This window comes from Lampetra planeri, chromosome 3 (genome assembly GCF_965212315.1).
Source record: "Lampetra planeri chromosome 3, kcLamPlan1.2.h2, whole genome shotgun sequence".
Lineage (NCBI taxonomy): Eukaryota > Metazoa > Chordata > Hyperoartia > Petromyzontiformes > Petromyzontidae > Lampetra > Lampetra planeri.
Genome location: NC_136109.1, coordinates 25544761 through 25558382, shown reverse-complemented (window position 1 = coordinate 25558382; position 13622 = coordinate 25544761). Strand labels below are relative to the sequence as shown.

General features: G+C 46.4%; 1 protein-coding gene across 8 annotated transcripts in view; it reads left to right on the top strand.

The window, feature by feature from the left end:
* Positions 1 to 3670, top strand: part of MEF2C (myocyte enhancer factor 2C) — a 109315-nt gene extending 105645 nt beyond the window's left edge. For all 8 annotated transcript variants that reach the window (XM_078592465.1, XM_078592470.1, XM_078592469.1 and 5 more), the window contains one exon: positions 833 to 3670. In XM_078592465.1, the coding sequence (XP_078448591.1) occupies positions 833 to 1256 (424 nt within the window). In that variant the 3' untranslated portion in view covers positions 1257 to 3670. The remainder of the gene's footprint in view (positions 1 to 832) is intronic.
* Positions 3671 to 13622: the final 9952 nt, after the last annotated feature.

The window sequence follows — 13622 nt, the reverse complement described above, 5'->3', positions numbered from 1 at the left end:
AAAACATTTTCACGAAAATTAATTGTCACGCACAACGAGTCTGCGTGCAAAATGTCAGCTCGATTGGATCACGGGAAGTGGGTTAAAAAACGACCGAAAGATTTGCACGGTCGTAAGCAAGCAAGCACGCAAGCAAGCAAGCAAGCGAACTTAATATAAAGGATTTAATAAAAATGTTTCCACAGAAGTGAATTCAGCAGTAGTTCTGCGACGTCATCTTGTGGGTTTTTTTTCTCTGACGCAGGGTGTGGTGCACTGTCACAACAACAATTCTGAATTTCAAGATTGTTGCCAACACTTTCTTCTTTCTGAGCGAAAATACGGATCTATATAATGAATAATGTTCGTAAACCTCATTACTCGGGCATCGATCGCACGCAAGGTTCACGACTCCAGTTGAAATGCGCGGATCGCTATGGTCACACCCGTGATGATCGTTTTAAAGATGACGCAACACAGATGACGACGATCATTATGATCACGACTACTACAGCGATGATTACACGGCATTGTATGTTGAACTTCTTTCGCACCATACGTAGCCAACCGTGCTAATCGGAGATGTGGGGGAAGGACTAAAAAACTAAACACCAAAAGCAGTCATAAAGAAATGAGATTTCAATCTACATGATGATTTAAAGGTGCATAGCTCCAGTGGCTTTCTAATATCGGAAAGAAGGGCATTCCAGACAGCCGCTAAAAGCACATCTGAAAGCGCGCGATGCGGTGTTCGTGGTGGCGACAATGATAATTATCCGTGACGATGCACCGACTAAAACAACGACACCGAAACTTAACGCGTCTTCCCCCCCCCCCCCCACCACTGCCGCAGGATGAACCCGAGCAGCGGAGGGCTGACGGTGAACACCAACATGAGCGTGAGCGTCAAGTCGGAGCCCGTGTCGCCCCCCAAGGGCGGCGTCGTCTCGTCGGCCATGTTCCTGGTGGCGGGCGGCGCGCAGGGAGGCAGCGGCGGCGGTCCCGGCGACCCCACAGGCGCCACGTCGCGATCCCCGGGGCCCGGCGCCACCGGCGATAGCCTCAGCAGCTCGGGCAGCTCGTACGACGGGGGCAGCGACCGCGAGGATCTCCGCAACGTCGGCGGCGGGGGCGGCGGCGGCGGGGAGTTCATGGGCTCGCACCACGCGGGGCACCACGCGGGGCACCACGGCGTTGGCATGCTGCGCTCATCGCCGGACCCCGGAGATGCGCAGGCTGCCAAGCGCCTGCGCATAGACGGATGGCCACCGCGATAAGGAGCGGCGACGCACGGGCGACGCGCGCCGATAGTCCGATGAAAGGAAACTAAATAATTATATATACGTACACACACACATATATATGAGGTTAAGGAGAGAACACACTTTACTAAATTCGTCGTAAAAAAAATTCTTTCGTTTTGAAAACTCGCCATTTCAACGCTTTTTTTCCTTCCTACACCTACCCCCCCCCCCAGGGTTTGTTGAGATGAAAATTACGCAGTACAAATTCGCCAGTATTTAGAGGTGTTCTGTGGTCTCCAGTTTTTTTGTTGTTGATGGAACACTTTAGTGCTTTGCAACGCTTGTACTGTTTAATTTTTGTTCATGACATGAACATTGAAATCCTTCAGCTCTCGGTGCTTTTTTTTCTGAAGCTTTTTGTGAGCACACACCCGCAAAACACGATCTTAAATTACAGCTAACCTCATCGACTCTTAATCATATCTCTCTTTTTGACCGATGTTTATAAACGATTGGCATTGTCGCTTTTTTTTATTTAAAAGAACACCTTACACGCAAAACATTTTGCACGTCATATCTAGGCCGGACTGCGCGTCAGCAACACGTAGAACAAAACACTTCTTCTTGGTTCTTTCGTTAAAGTCACGTAGAATGGAAATAATAAATTAATAAAAATAAAACATAAAATAATTCTCACGACGTTTCGGCCACAACGCAAGCAGCCGTCCTGAGGTGGAGAGCAGGTCTGTCGAGGAGACAGAGTCTGTTATGTTTTCTTTTTATTATTTTATTATTTCCATTCTACGTGACGAAAGAACCAAGAAGATGAATCCCTGCAGTCACGAAAGCTTTAAATCGAAACAAAACACTTTGCAAGTTTCAGAAAATAAAGCGGCTCGGCTGTCGAAACGTAATTCAACCGCCTCTCCCGATCCCAACACAAGTGAATTTTATTTTCCGTGGCAAGATTCTCTCGAAACTGCCTCCTCGCGATATTGTCAATCAGTACCGATTGCACTTTTCTCGCCACTCTGGGCGTGCGGTCATCCCTGGCCCTGCCGTGCCGACAGTTCGCCCCACTTCCCCTCCTTCCATAGCCCCCCTCCGGCACAGGTGCCCAGCGTCTGCCCACTCTCCTTACCCCGCGATATAACGTATCGTCCTCCCAATGATATCGTCCTCCCAATCACGGTGACGATCATGTTGTTGTTGATGATGATGATAATGATGACGGTGGTCACGCCTGTATCTCAATCATGTTTTAGCGTTTTATTTTTTTTGTCTGCGGTTGGTGTTTGGTGCAGTGCCGCGGAGGTTTCTGGGTGATCGTGATAATTTAAAAATGATACCTTTGCGACAGCTTCGGCCGAAGCTGTTGCCTGTAGCGACGTCTTGCTTATAGATACTAATAATCGGAGCGGCGTCGATAAAATAGATAATATTCTGGTATCTTCCACGATATCGTCTACGATAATGTAGTCCCAACGCGGTTGTTGTCCATTGCAGCTGTTAAGCGAAGCGGCTCCAGTAACACCTGCTGCTTACTGGTACACGCAATAGATTAGATTCAGTACAAAATAACCACAAGGATTTCTTCATTATATCCCCCCGTTTACAGTCATCCGTTAATCGCGCCGAAAGGGAAGGTGCGGTTGTTGTTATTTTGACTGTGTGGGTCTGTGCATTAATGGATGTTCAAATTGGGCAGGGTCCTGCTGTACTTGCAGAGTTGGGGTTGTTTTTGTTCGTTTCGCTTTCGTCCGGTGCCCGCAGCACTTAACGCTCCGTAAGCTCTCAGCCATAGCCAGCGCTGGCGGGGGGGAGGGGGGGGCCCCTCAACGCTCCGCGAGACGACACCGCTCGACTCCCCCGGCGCAGATCGGATTCACTAGGATCGCAACGAACAATGCGTCAGTTTTTACGAGTTTTAAGAAATATATATACGTGAAATAAGTAATACAACAGAATTAACAATGCACTACAAATACGCCGTTGTACAGTTTTAGCTAATGTATTTCCTAAAATAAACTGGGTTTTATTTTAATTTTTTGAAAAGAACTTATTATTGTATCGGTTGTTTATAGCGTCTGCCAAAGTGTCCATTTACATTTAGCAGTTGCCCGAAGCCAGGGTAGCTTCTCGTGCAGAGCCCCATCGGCTTGCGCGCACGACCCTGTGCCGAGAGCAGATTGGGCAAAAGCAGCATCGTGATACGTCCACACCATTCGCTCTTCCTCCGTTCTCTCTTTCCACGCTCTCTCCGCCCTCTCTCTCTCTCTCCCTCCTGTCTCCTCCTCCACTCCACTTTCCATCGTCGTCGATCTCTCTGGAACCCGAGGAAGGTTTCCCGTGTGAGTTGTGTGAGCTGCTTGTTGCTTTCTGGGAGCCTGACCCCTGTGTGACTGCTCTGACCTACGCTAGTCCCGTGCACATTCAGTGGGTGGTGGGGGGGGTGGTGGGGGGGGCGCCAAGAGGGGAGATGGGGAGGGGACACGCGCGGGGGCGTTCTTGCGCGTGGGAGTTGTTGGGTTGGCATGAATACAAGCGTGGCCAGGGTTAGCCATGCTGCTGCTATTAGGATGCTTTATTTCTTCTTGTTTAACGTCTAATCAAACATCCCTTATCCCAATCTCTTGCGTCCATCTAGGGGTTCTTTTTTGCCCTTCTCTTCTCCGACTTGCTCTCGTATTTCCCACGTTTGGGTTCATGTTTTTTCTCTTTATCCCTCCTCGTTCGCCCCACCAGACTGCAATAAGTTGACACTTATAATATATGAAAAAAAAATTGGTGGGGGGGTGGTTTCCGTCGTTGGAAAAATCTGGACAAAATGGTTATTTTTCTCAAGTGCTTGTGCCGTGCTCTGAATTGATCAAATATAACAGCTTTTGTCACGTTTATTCTCCTGGGCTCGTTTTGCCCCATATACATACATACGTACGGTAACGTCACAGCTTATATAATCAAACGTGCATATTATAAGTTACAATATATTGGCGGAAAATGCAGTTGGATGTGTAGAAGTTGTTCCACGCATGTAGATTTACAGTTTTTGGCAGCGGTTCATGCAGAAAAAGTTCACTTTTGATTTCTCTATTTTGGTTTTTCTTGTCCACCAATTTTGCCTGCATTCGCGAGACGGCGAGCGTCGTGACATCACGTGGTGGGGCGGCAGTGCGACACTTTCATCTGAAATCCCGCGGAGTTTATTCGCAACAATGCGGTGAAAAACAACTGGTATTTTTTTTTTACGTGTTATCAACTGTACCAGCGGCTTTGTCATCTCGTGTACTAATACAATTTACTTTAAATCCACTTTCTCTTTTAGTTGCTTATACTTTGCTTGTTTGATTTAACAAAAAAAAACGACGCAAAAAAAAAACAGATTTAATTTATTTAATGAATGGGTTTTTTCCCCTTTTCTTCTGTAGAATCTGCATGGGATGTTTGTAAGATAGGAGCTTGCATTGGATTGGACTGATGTATTAGTTAATATAGCTAATATATATTATTATATATTGTGTTGTATTAAGGTTCAGAATTTGGTTAACCTCTTTGAAATGTTTTTAATGGAAATTAAAAAAAACCTCAGTGAAAGATAAAGTGCATCTATTTTCGTAAATATCGATGGGAGACACAAAAAAAAGTTGTATTCTAAAGTAAAATTATGTGTGTAGTCTGCTTTTAATGATTTTACTGAAGCCAAAGTGTTTCAAAAGTGTTTTAATTTGTATTTGTTGGCACAGTAATTTTACGTTATACTGTATTTTGAAGGTTTATCCTAAATAAGCCATGAAATCTCGTTTCCTTTTGTGATGGTTTTTTTTGCTTTCTAAAGAAAAAAATCCTACAGAGCAGAGGTATACGTCTGTACAAAAACAAAAAAAAACAATATCTGCCTGTGTATAGCAACTTGAAATATTTGCTGTTTTTTGTGGGGTTTTTTTCCTTTCGTTTCTGCCGTATTGTTACTAAAAACACAACAAAAACAACAAAAAAAGGAAAAAAAATTATATATTTTGTGCGGTCACTATGAAGCTACTCTGTAAAACACCTTTGTACCGACTGTTGACGAGTCCTCTTAGCTCCAGTGTACAGTATATTGATGTTCAACTCGCTTATAAGACAGCACAAGACTGTCCTTTTCAATGTCTTTGTATAAAAAAAAAGTTTAAAAAAATAAAGAATACACATCATATTATAGTTAACATATGTCACGCGGTGAACTTTCGTGTCAAGTGAGTGTGACCCCCCCCCCCTCTTATTTTAATTCAATTTCATTCATTTCTGAAATTACCAGCGATGCCTGTTGCATCAATTTGCTCGTATTAAACGCATTAGCGCTTACCACCTGCTCTGGAGGCTGCTACTTATGCAGACACTCGGAGAATGCCCTTCCCATGTGGCACAAAGCTGTCTGGTTGGGAGGAGGGGAACACAAAATCCATTAACGTTTTCATCTTATTTTTCTTCTTCTGCGCTGAAAGCCTCATTATTGCGTGGATTAGTGCGTGGTGATGGTGATGCTGCTGCTGCTTGCATGCCGCTGCTGCTGTTAGCGGCGGTTGCACGAACAAAAAAACTCAACACAAGCGTCGACAGCACTGAGCACGGAAGAAACTTTTAATTTATTGCACGATTGAATATGTTTTTTATCCAACTCGTACTATTGTGTCACATCCACCGTCCGTGTGTCTCGTTTCATGGCATCAACTAAAACTACTAAACTAAATACATTTTTATCTTACCAGTTAACGCCCACAGCTATATAGCTCTTTTTTTATTTCAGAAGCGACCTGGCCACAAATGAAGTGGCTTATCATCGCGTGGACATTTATAGCAGCCAAATACTCTAAACGCGTGTTGGTTCTAAATGTGGAGGGAAAAGAACAGAGGAGCCGGAGAAAAATCCACGCGACCACTGGGAGAGAGGCATTCAAACTCCAAATGTATAGGCATCAAGGTCGGAATCGAACTCACGAACTCCAGTATATCAGGAGAGGGAGTTAACATCTCACTTTTGGTCTCGCTCGACTTCCTTCAGACCTGCACCGATGACTTCTCCGTCGCCCTTCTCATTGCACCGTTGTCTCTTCGCAACATGTCTCATCTTAGGCTTCTAAGGCAGGCGAGACTGAGCACCACAGTAGTGAAATGTCATCTTTCTTGCCTGGTGTGCAGGAGGTCGTGGGTTCGATCCCGACCCTGACGCCTGCCGCTGTATATTTGGAGTTTGCGTGTCTCTCTCTCTCTCATCATCATCACCACGGTGGCTAGGAGATGTTAACTACCTCGCCTGGTGTGCAGGAGGTCGTGGGTTCGATCCCGACCCTGACGCCTGCCACTGTATATTTGGAGTTTGCGTGTCTCTCTCTCTCATCATCATCATCACGGTGGCTAGGAGATGTTAACTACCTCGCCTGGTGTGCAGGAGGTCGTGGGTTCGATCCCGACCCTGACGCCTGCCGCTGTATATTTGGAGTTTGCGTGTCTCTCTCTCTCTCATCATCACCACGGTGGCTAGGAGATGTTAACTACCTCGCCTGGTATACAGGAGGTCGTGGGTTCGATCCCGACCCTGACGCCTGCCGCTGTATATTTGGAGTTTGCGTGTCTCTCTCTCTCTCATCATCATCACCACGGTGGCTAGGAGATGTTAACTACCTCGCCTGGTATACAGGAGGTCGTGGGTTCGATCCCGACCCTGCCGCCTGCCGCTGTATATTTGGAGTTTGCGTGTCTCTCTCTCTCATCATCACCACGGTGGCTAGGAGATGTTAACTACCTCGCCTGGTGTGCAGGAGGTCGTGGGTTCGATCCCGACCCTGCCGCCTGCCGCTGTATATTTGGAGTTTGCGTGTCTCTCTCTCTCGTCATCATCACCACGGTGGCTAGGAGATGTTAACTACCTCGCCTGGTGTGCAGGAGGTCGTGGGTTCGATCCCGACCCTGACGCTTGCTGCAAATTTTGAGTTTTCCGTGGCTGTCTCCTCGTGGTCGCGTAGATGTTTCTCCGGGTCCTCCGGTTTTTTGCTCCACATTTAGAATCAACATCACGCGTTTAGAGTATTTGGCTGTTATAAATTTCCACGTGATGATGAGCCACTTCGTTTAGCTATCATTTGTGATAACCAGGTCGCTTCTGTGATAGCCAAGTGGGCCATACTTGGTAAAATAAAAAGTTTAGTTTCCTCGGGAATTTTAGTAAACCCCCTCTAAGATATTCCCAACATCCATCTCAGCATCCTCATCTCTCGCCTTTCATGTGCACATTATTTTTATCTATCAGTCAAAAATGCTGCCACTACGGCAAATTTCACAGCTGTCCACGTGCGATGGGGGACAATGCGGGGAATAGCATCACTTGCACAATTGAGGAGCGTCCGGTAACCCAAGAGTTTAACACAGAAGGCTTTCGCGACCAATATCCATAATAAAGTTTTTTTTTTGGGTTCGATCACGTAAATATCACGTGTCGTTATACCCGCCACCACCCGACATGGCAAATGAGTCGGGTTTGTCACGTAAACAAAAGGTACCAATTAGTTACTACTTCAGCGCACCGGTGTTGTTGGAGGATAACCCCGCGACATTAAGATTCGAGCACGACGTTTCGCTGATGATTACAACCAGCTTCATCAGGCGATAGCCAGACATGTGAAGAAATCCGCCTGTTTCGACCTTAAATGGGGGGAGTAAAGGTGATGTCATCGCTGTGGGCCTATAACCACAGTACTTCGCTAGCTTAATCACAACAGTTTACAATCCATGTTTCACGGTTTTATAGTAGCATCATAATGAAAATTTTAATCCCCTTTACCCACATTTCTTTTTTTAACATAATCTCACTTTCATAAGGGATGGGATTTGTGTGTGAGGTGCCAGGGGGGCGGTAGTATGGCGGTTAGCACGCTGCGCTACGCTTTTGATTCCCGCTCACAGTCAACACGATTATCTGAACCAGTGCTGGGCGCCTGGGCCTCCCCTAGGTAGACTCGGTCTCAAAGTAGTAGCTGGTGCGGTGTTTAGTCATCACTGCTGGGGAGACAAAGGCGGCCGGCCGTGGTGCTGGCCGCCCCCCACCTCCTCGTGTGCTCTGCCGGCGTTCACAGGCGCGCGCTAACAGCACTTACCCTAAAGGTCTGTTAAAGCTGTACGGGAGATTTTCTCTTTCGGAGGTTGGGCAAAGTCTCCAAATCCACAACTTGGCTAGTGAGCTCTTTTTTTCTTATGGAAAAATGCGTGTTACTAGTAATGATGAATGATTCATTGTTTAATGCCTGAAGGGAAATAACATTGAATGCATCGGCTAATGGGCCGTCTTCCAGATCGGTGGTCAACGTGTCTCAAGGCAATATGGAAACAGTTGTGATTACATAACACTCACCAGCGTGGTCTAGCCCTGTATGAACAAGTGCCACTGGTGGTGATGTGGGCAGGAGTCTTGTCGGTGAAGTGTGGCCTTCAAAAGTGAAGTGTGGCCTTCATAATTAACCAATCGTGCAACTTTTTATCATTTAACAGCATTAATTACATTTCGATTTAAAGCTTTCGTTACTGCAGGGATTCATCTTCTTGGTTCTTTCGGTAAAGTCACGTAGAATGGAAATAATAAAATAATAAAAATAAACATAATTAAAACGTCGTGAGAATTATTTTATTATGTTTTATATTTAGTATTGTATTATTTCCATTCTACGTGACTTTACCGAAAGAACCAAGAAGAGCATTAATTACACCCTATTTACAGATAAAATCGTGTTAATATCGGTACGTGTACCTATTATTATAATACTACTACATACATACGAGTCTTCTCCATAATCTCCACTTTCGAATAATACTGAATATCTACGAATGTGACACTAAATAAGCAATCTTACACTTTGACAGCATTGCTGGTGGCCATCTTGACCTCGTTGTGCCCGCGCCCGTTCATATAAACAGCGTTAACAACAATATAACTTCTCACAACTCGCCCGATTCACCAGATTACATCCACAAGCTGTGAATTCAATTAACAACTCAACTTTGTTTTTTTACAATGACGCATCGCTGCATGAAGCAAGCGAACGCGTGTCTGTCTCTCCGTTTTGCCGCACGTCGCCACGCACCATGAAATCACCAGCGAAACGTTGTACTCGAATGGGTTTACACACCGGCGTGCTCAAGTAACTAATTGGCACACGTTCTGTTTACGTGCCAAACCTTACTAATTGGCTGTGTCGGGTGGTGGCGGGTTTAACGACACATTTATATATTTACGCGATCTCACCCAAAACACACACCACCCCCTCCCCCTCTTGTGCACGTGCTCTCTACGTCACAAGGGATGACTCGGCTCTCATTGGCCACGCCCAGGGCCAATGACGCGTTGGGAGAGGTGAGCTGCGGTCGGAGCCCCCAGTGTCACTGCCGATGTCATTGCTGTTCACTCCCAATGAGCGACCCTTTACCAGGGAGGTTCAAATGGGGGCGGTGGAGGTGGCTTGGTTTTCGTGTGTTTTCAGACAAACTGCGCCACATATCTCATCCTCTCCACAACCCCAAGCAATACTGAAATATCACAATCATAATAATCATCAGTCACCAGAGGCAGATCTAGAAACTTCCCAAGAAGGGAAAGGAGTCATGATATTTAAAGATGTTTTTTTATGATAAGGCCCTCTATTAACAATAATAATAACATAATTTTACGTAGTATCTCTGTTTCTCCCTACATTCTTAGATCCGCTACTGTCAGCCATGATCTCTATCCACATACGGTTAAACCACGACTGTGCTCTGCGTAACCGGTTTAAGCACCGCTGGGCTCTGCTAACCGGTTAAGGCACCACTGGGCTCTGCTTAACCGTGGGCTCTGACCGCCGTGGTATTGCTGCGGCCATGAATTCGTGTTAAGAAGGGTTTGGATGTAGAGTTGTCACGGTGGAGTGGGGCTGGGTGCTTGTAAGCATGCTAAACTTCTTTCGCACCGTACGCAGCCAACCGTGCTAATCGGAGATGCGGCGGGGGATAGGGGGCGGTGGGGGGGTAGAGACAAATCCCCCCCCCTGGCTGAGCCGGTTTGGCCGGCCTCTTTGTTGAACAATGCGGGGGGTGGAGTGGCGCTCGGGGTCTCTGTTTTTGGAACTTGCTATGTGCCTGTCACACTTTAGCGACCACGCAGCGAGAGACAGGGGATGAGGATGGGGGCGGGGGGTGCAATGCAGTCATTTGCCAAAGGAGTAACGATGTTTGCACGCATCGTAAATCCGCCAGCTGCTCGGACCACGTGGGAGAGGTTTTGGGGGGGGGGATTGGTGGCTCACGAAAAGATGGAACCGTCAACATATCTGCAAACAGGTCAATGTGATGACAACGGCAGGCAAGTAGAGCGAGCGAGAGAGGCGGGGTCGATATACTTTCAAATGGCAGGGAGATAGGAGGGGGGGGGGGCGAAGCAGTCCCGACATTTCAAGCCTTTTAAACAGGGCCCAAACATTACTACTAAAATACAATGTAACATTTGCTCTGAACAAATATCAATCGAGTCCCGATAATGGGGTCTCAAGGTTCAGGGAGGGGGGGAGGGGGCTGGGCAATGGCCCCCATTGTTGCCTCGTATCCGCCACTGGAAAACAACACTGGCACAGCCTAGGACGCGTGTGCTGTATGTTGAACTTCTTTCGCACCGTACGTAGCCAAGCCGTGCTAATCGGGAAGTGCGGAGTAAGAACAACAAACTGAACACACAAAAAGTGGTTCTAAAGAAATGCGTTTTCTACCTCCACTTTAAAAGCGCACAGCTCCGGTTGGCGTCCCGAATATCGGAAGGAAGAGCGTTCCAGACGGCCGCAGAAGCGCATCTGAAAGCGGCGCGCGATGCAATGGACCGTCTTTGTTCGACGCGTTAGAAGAATACCTCGGCCGACAATATCACCCAGCAGCCACCACGGGCACCCCACAAGGACATCCGGGGACAGCCGAGAGCAGCAGCAGCAATGAACGAGTCCCGGCCTGGGCATTTCCCAGGGGAATCCGTGGGGCATTTCCCACCGGGTCCTGGACATTCTGACAGACTACGAACCAAGTTCAGTTTTCTCACGGCTACGCACGCAGGCCGCCTCGTTGCGTGAGTTTCTTCTCTTTGCGTGAGTTTCTTTTCCTTGCGTGAGTTTCTTCTCTTTGCGTGAGTTTCTTCTCTTTGCGTGAGTTTCTTCTCCTTGCGTGAGTTTTTTTTCCTTGCGTGAGTTTCTTCTCTTTGCGTGAGTTTCTTCTCTTTTCGTGAGTTTCTTCTCTTTGCGTGAGTTTCTTCTCTTTGCGTGAGTTTCTTTTCCTTGCGTGAGTTTCTTCTCTTTTCGTGAGTTTCTTCTCTTTGCGTGAGTTTCTTCTCCTTGCGTGAGTTTCTTCTCTTTGCGTGAGTTTCTTCTCTTTGCGTGAGTTTCTTCTCCTTGCGTGAGTTTCTTCTCCTTGCGTGAGTTTCTTCTCTGTGCGTGAGTTTCTTCTTCTCTTTGCGTGAGTTTATTCTCTTTGCGTGAGTTTCTTCTCCTTGCGTGAGTTTCTTCTCTGTGCGTGAGTTTCTTCTCTTTTCGTGAGTTTCTTCTCTTTGCGTGAGTTTCTTCTCCTTGCGTGAGTTTCTTTTCCTTGCGTGAGTTTCTTCTCTTTGCGTGAGTTTCTTCTCTTTGCGTGAGTTTCTTCTTCTCTTTGCGTGAGTTTCTTCTCCTTGCGTGAGTTTCTTCTCTGTGCGTGAGTTTCTTCTTCTCTTTTCGTGAGTTTCTTCTCTTTGCGTGAGTTTCTTCTCTTTGCGTGAGTTTCTTCTTCTCTTTGCGTGAGTTTCTTCTCCTTGCGTGAGTTTCTTCTCTGTGCGTGAGTTTCTTCTTCTCTTTGCGTGAGTTTCTTCTCCTTGCGTGAGTTTCTTCTCTTTGCGTGAGTTTCTTCTCTTTGCGTGAGTTTCTTCTTCTCCTTGCGTGAGTTTCTTCTCTTTGCGTGAGTTTCTTCTCTTTGCGTGAGTTTCTCCTCGTTGCGTGAGTTTCTTCTCTTTGCGTGAGTTTCTTCTCCTTGCGTGAGTTTCTTCTCCTTGCGTGAGTTTCTTCTCGTTGCGTGAGTTTCTTCTCTGTGCGTGAGTTTCTTCTTCTCTTTGCGTGAGTTTATTCTCTTTGCGTGAGTTTCTTCTCGTTGCGTGAGTTTCTTCTCGTTGCGTGAGTTTCTTCTCTGTGCGTGAGTTTCTTCTTCTCTTTGCGTGAGTTTATTCTCTTTGCGTGAGTTTCTTCTCGTTGCGTGAGTTTCTTCTCTGTGCGTGAGTTTCTTCTCTGTGCGTGAGTTTCTTCTTCTCTTTGCGTGAGTTTATTCTCTTTGCGTGAGTTTCTTCTCCTTGCGTGAGTTTCTTCTCCTTGCGTGAGTTTCTTCTCTGTGCGTGAGTTTCTTCTTCTCTTTGCGTGAGTTTATTCTCTTTGCGTGAGTTTCTTCTCGTTGCGTGAGTTTCTTCTCGTTGCGTGAGTTTCTTCTCTGTGCGTGAGTTTCTTCTTCTCTTTGCGTGAGTTTATTCTCTTTGCGTGAGTTTCTTCTCGTTGCGTGAGTTTCTTCTCTGTGCGTGAGTTTCTTCTCTGTGCGTGCGTTTCTTCTTCTCTTTGCGTGAGTTTATTCTCTTTGCGTGAGTTTATTCTCTTTGCGTGAGTTTCTTCTCTGTGCGTGAGTTTCTTCTCTGTGCGTGAGTTTCTTCTCCTTGCGTGAGTTTCTTTTCCTTGCGTGAGTTTCTTCTCTTTTCGTGAGTTTCTTCTCTTTGCGTGAGTTTCTTCTCCTTGCGTGAGTTTCTTTTCCTTGCGTGAGTTTCTTCTCTTTGCGTGAGTTTCTTCTCTTTGCGTGAGTTTCTTCTTCTCTTTGCGTGAGTTTCTTCTCCTTGCGTGAGTTTCTTCTCTGTGCGTGAGTTTCTTCTTCTCTTTTCGTGAGTTTCTTCTCTTTGCGTGAGTTTCTTCTCTTTGCGTGAGTTTCTTCTTCTCTTTGCGTGAGTTTCTTCTCCTTGCGTGAGTTTCTTCTCTGTGCGTGAGTTTCTTCTTCTCTTTGCGTGAGTTTCTTCTCCTTGCGTGAGTTTCTTCTCTTTGCGTGAGTTTCTTCTCTTTGCGTGAGTTTCTTCTTCTCCTTGCGTGAGTTTCTTCTCTTTGCGTGAGTTTCTTCTCTTTGCGTGAGTTTCTCCTCGTTGCGTGAGTTTCTTCTCTTTGCGTGAGTTTCTTCTCCTTGCGTGAGTTTCTTCTCCTTGCGTGAGTTTCTTCTCGTTGCGTGAGTTTCTTCTCTGTGCGTGAGTTTCTTCTTCTCTTTGCGTGAGTTTATTCTCTTTGCGTGAGTTTCTTCTCGTTGCGTGAGTTTCTTCTCGTTGCGTGAGTTTCTTCTCTGTGCGTGAGTTTCTTCTTCTCTTTGCGTGAGTTT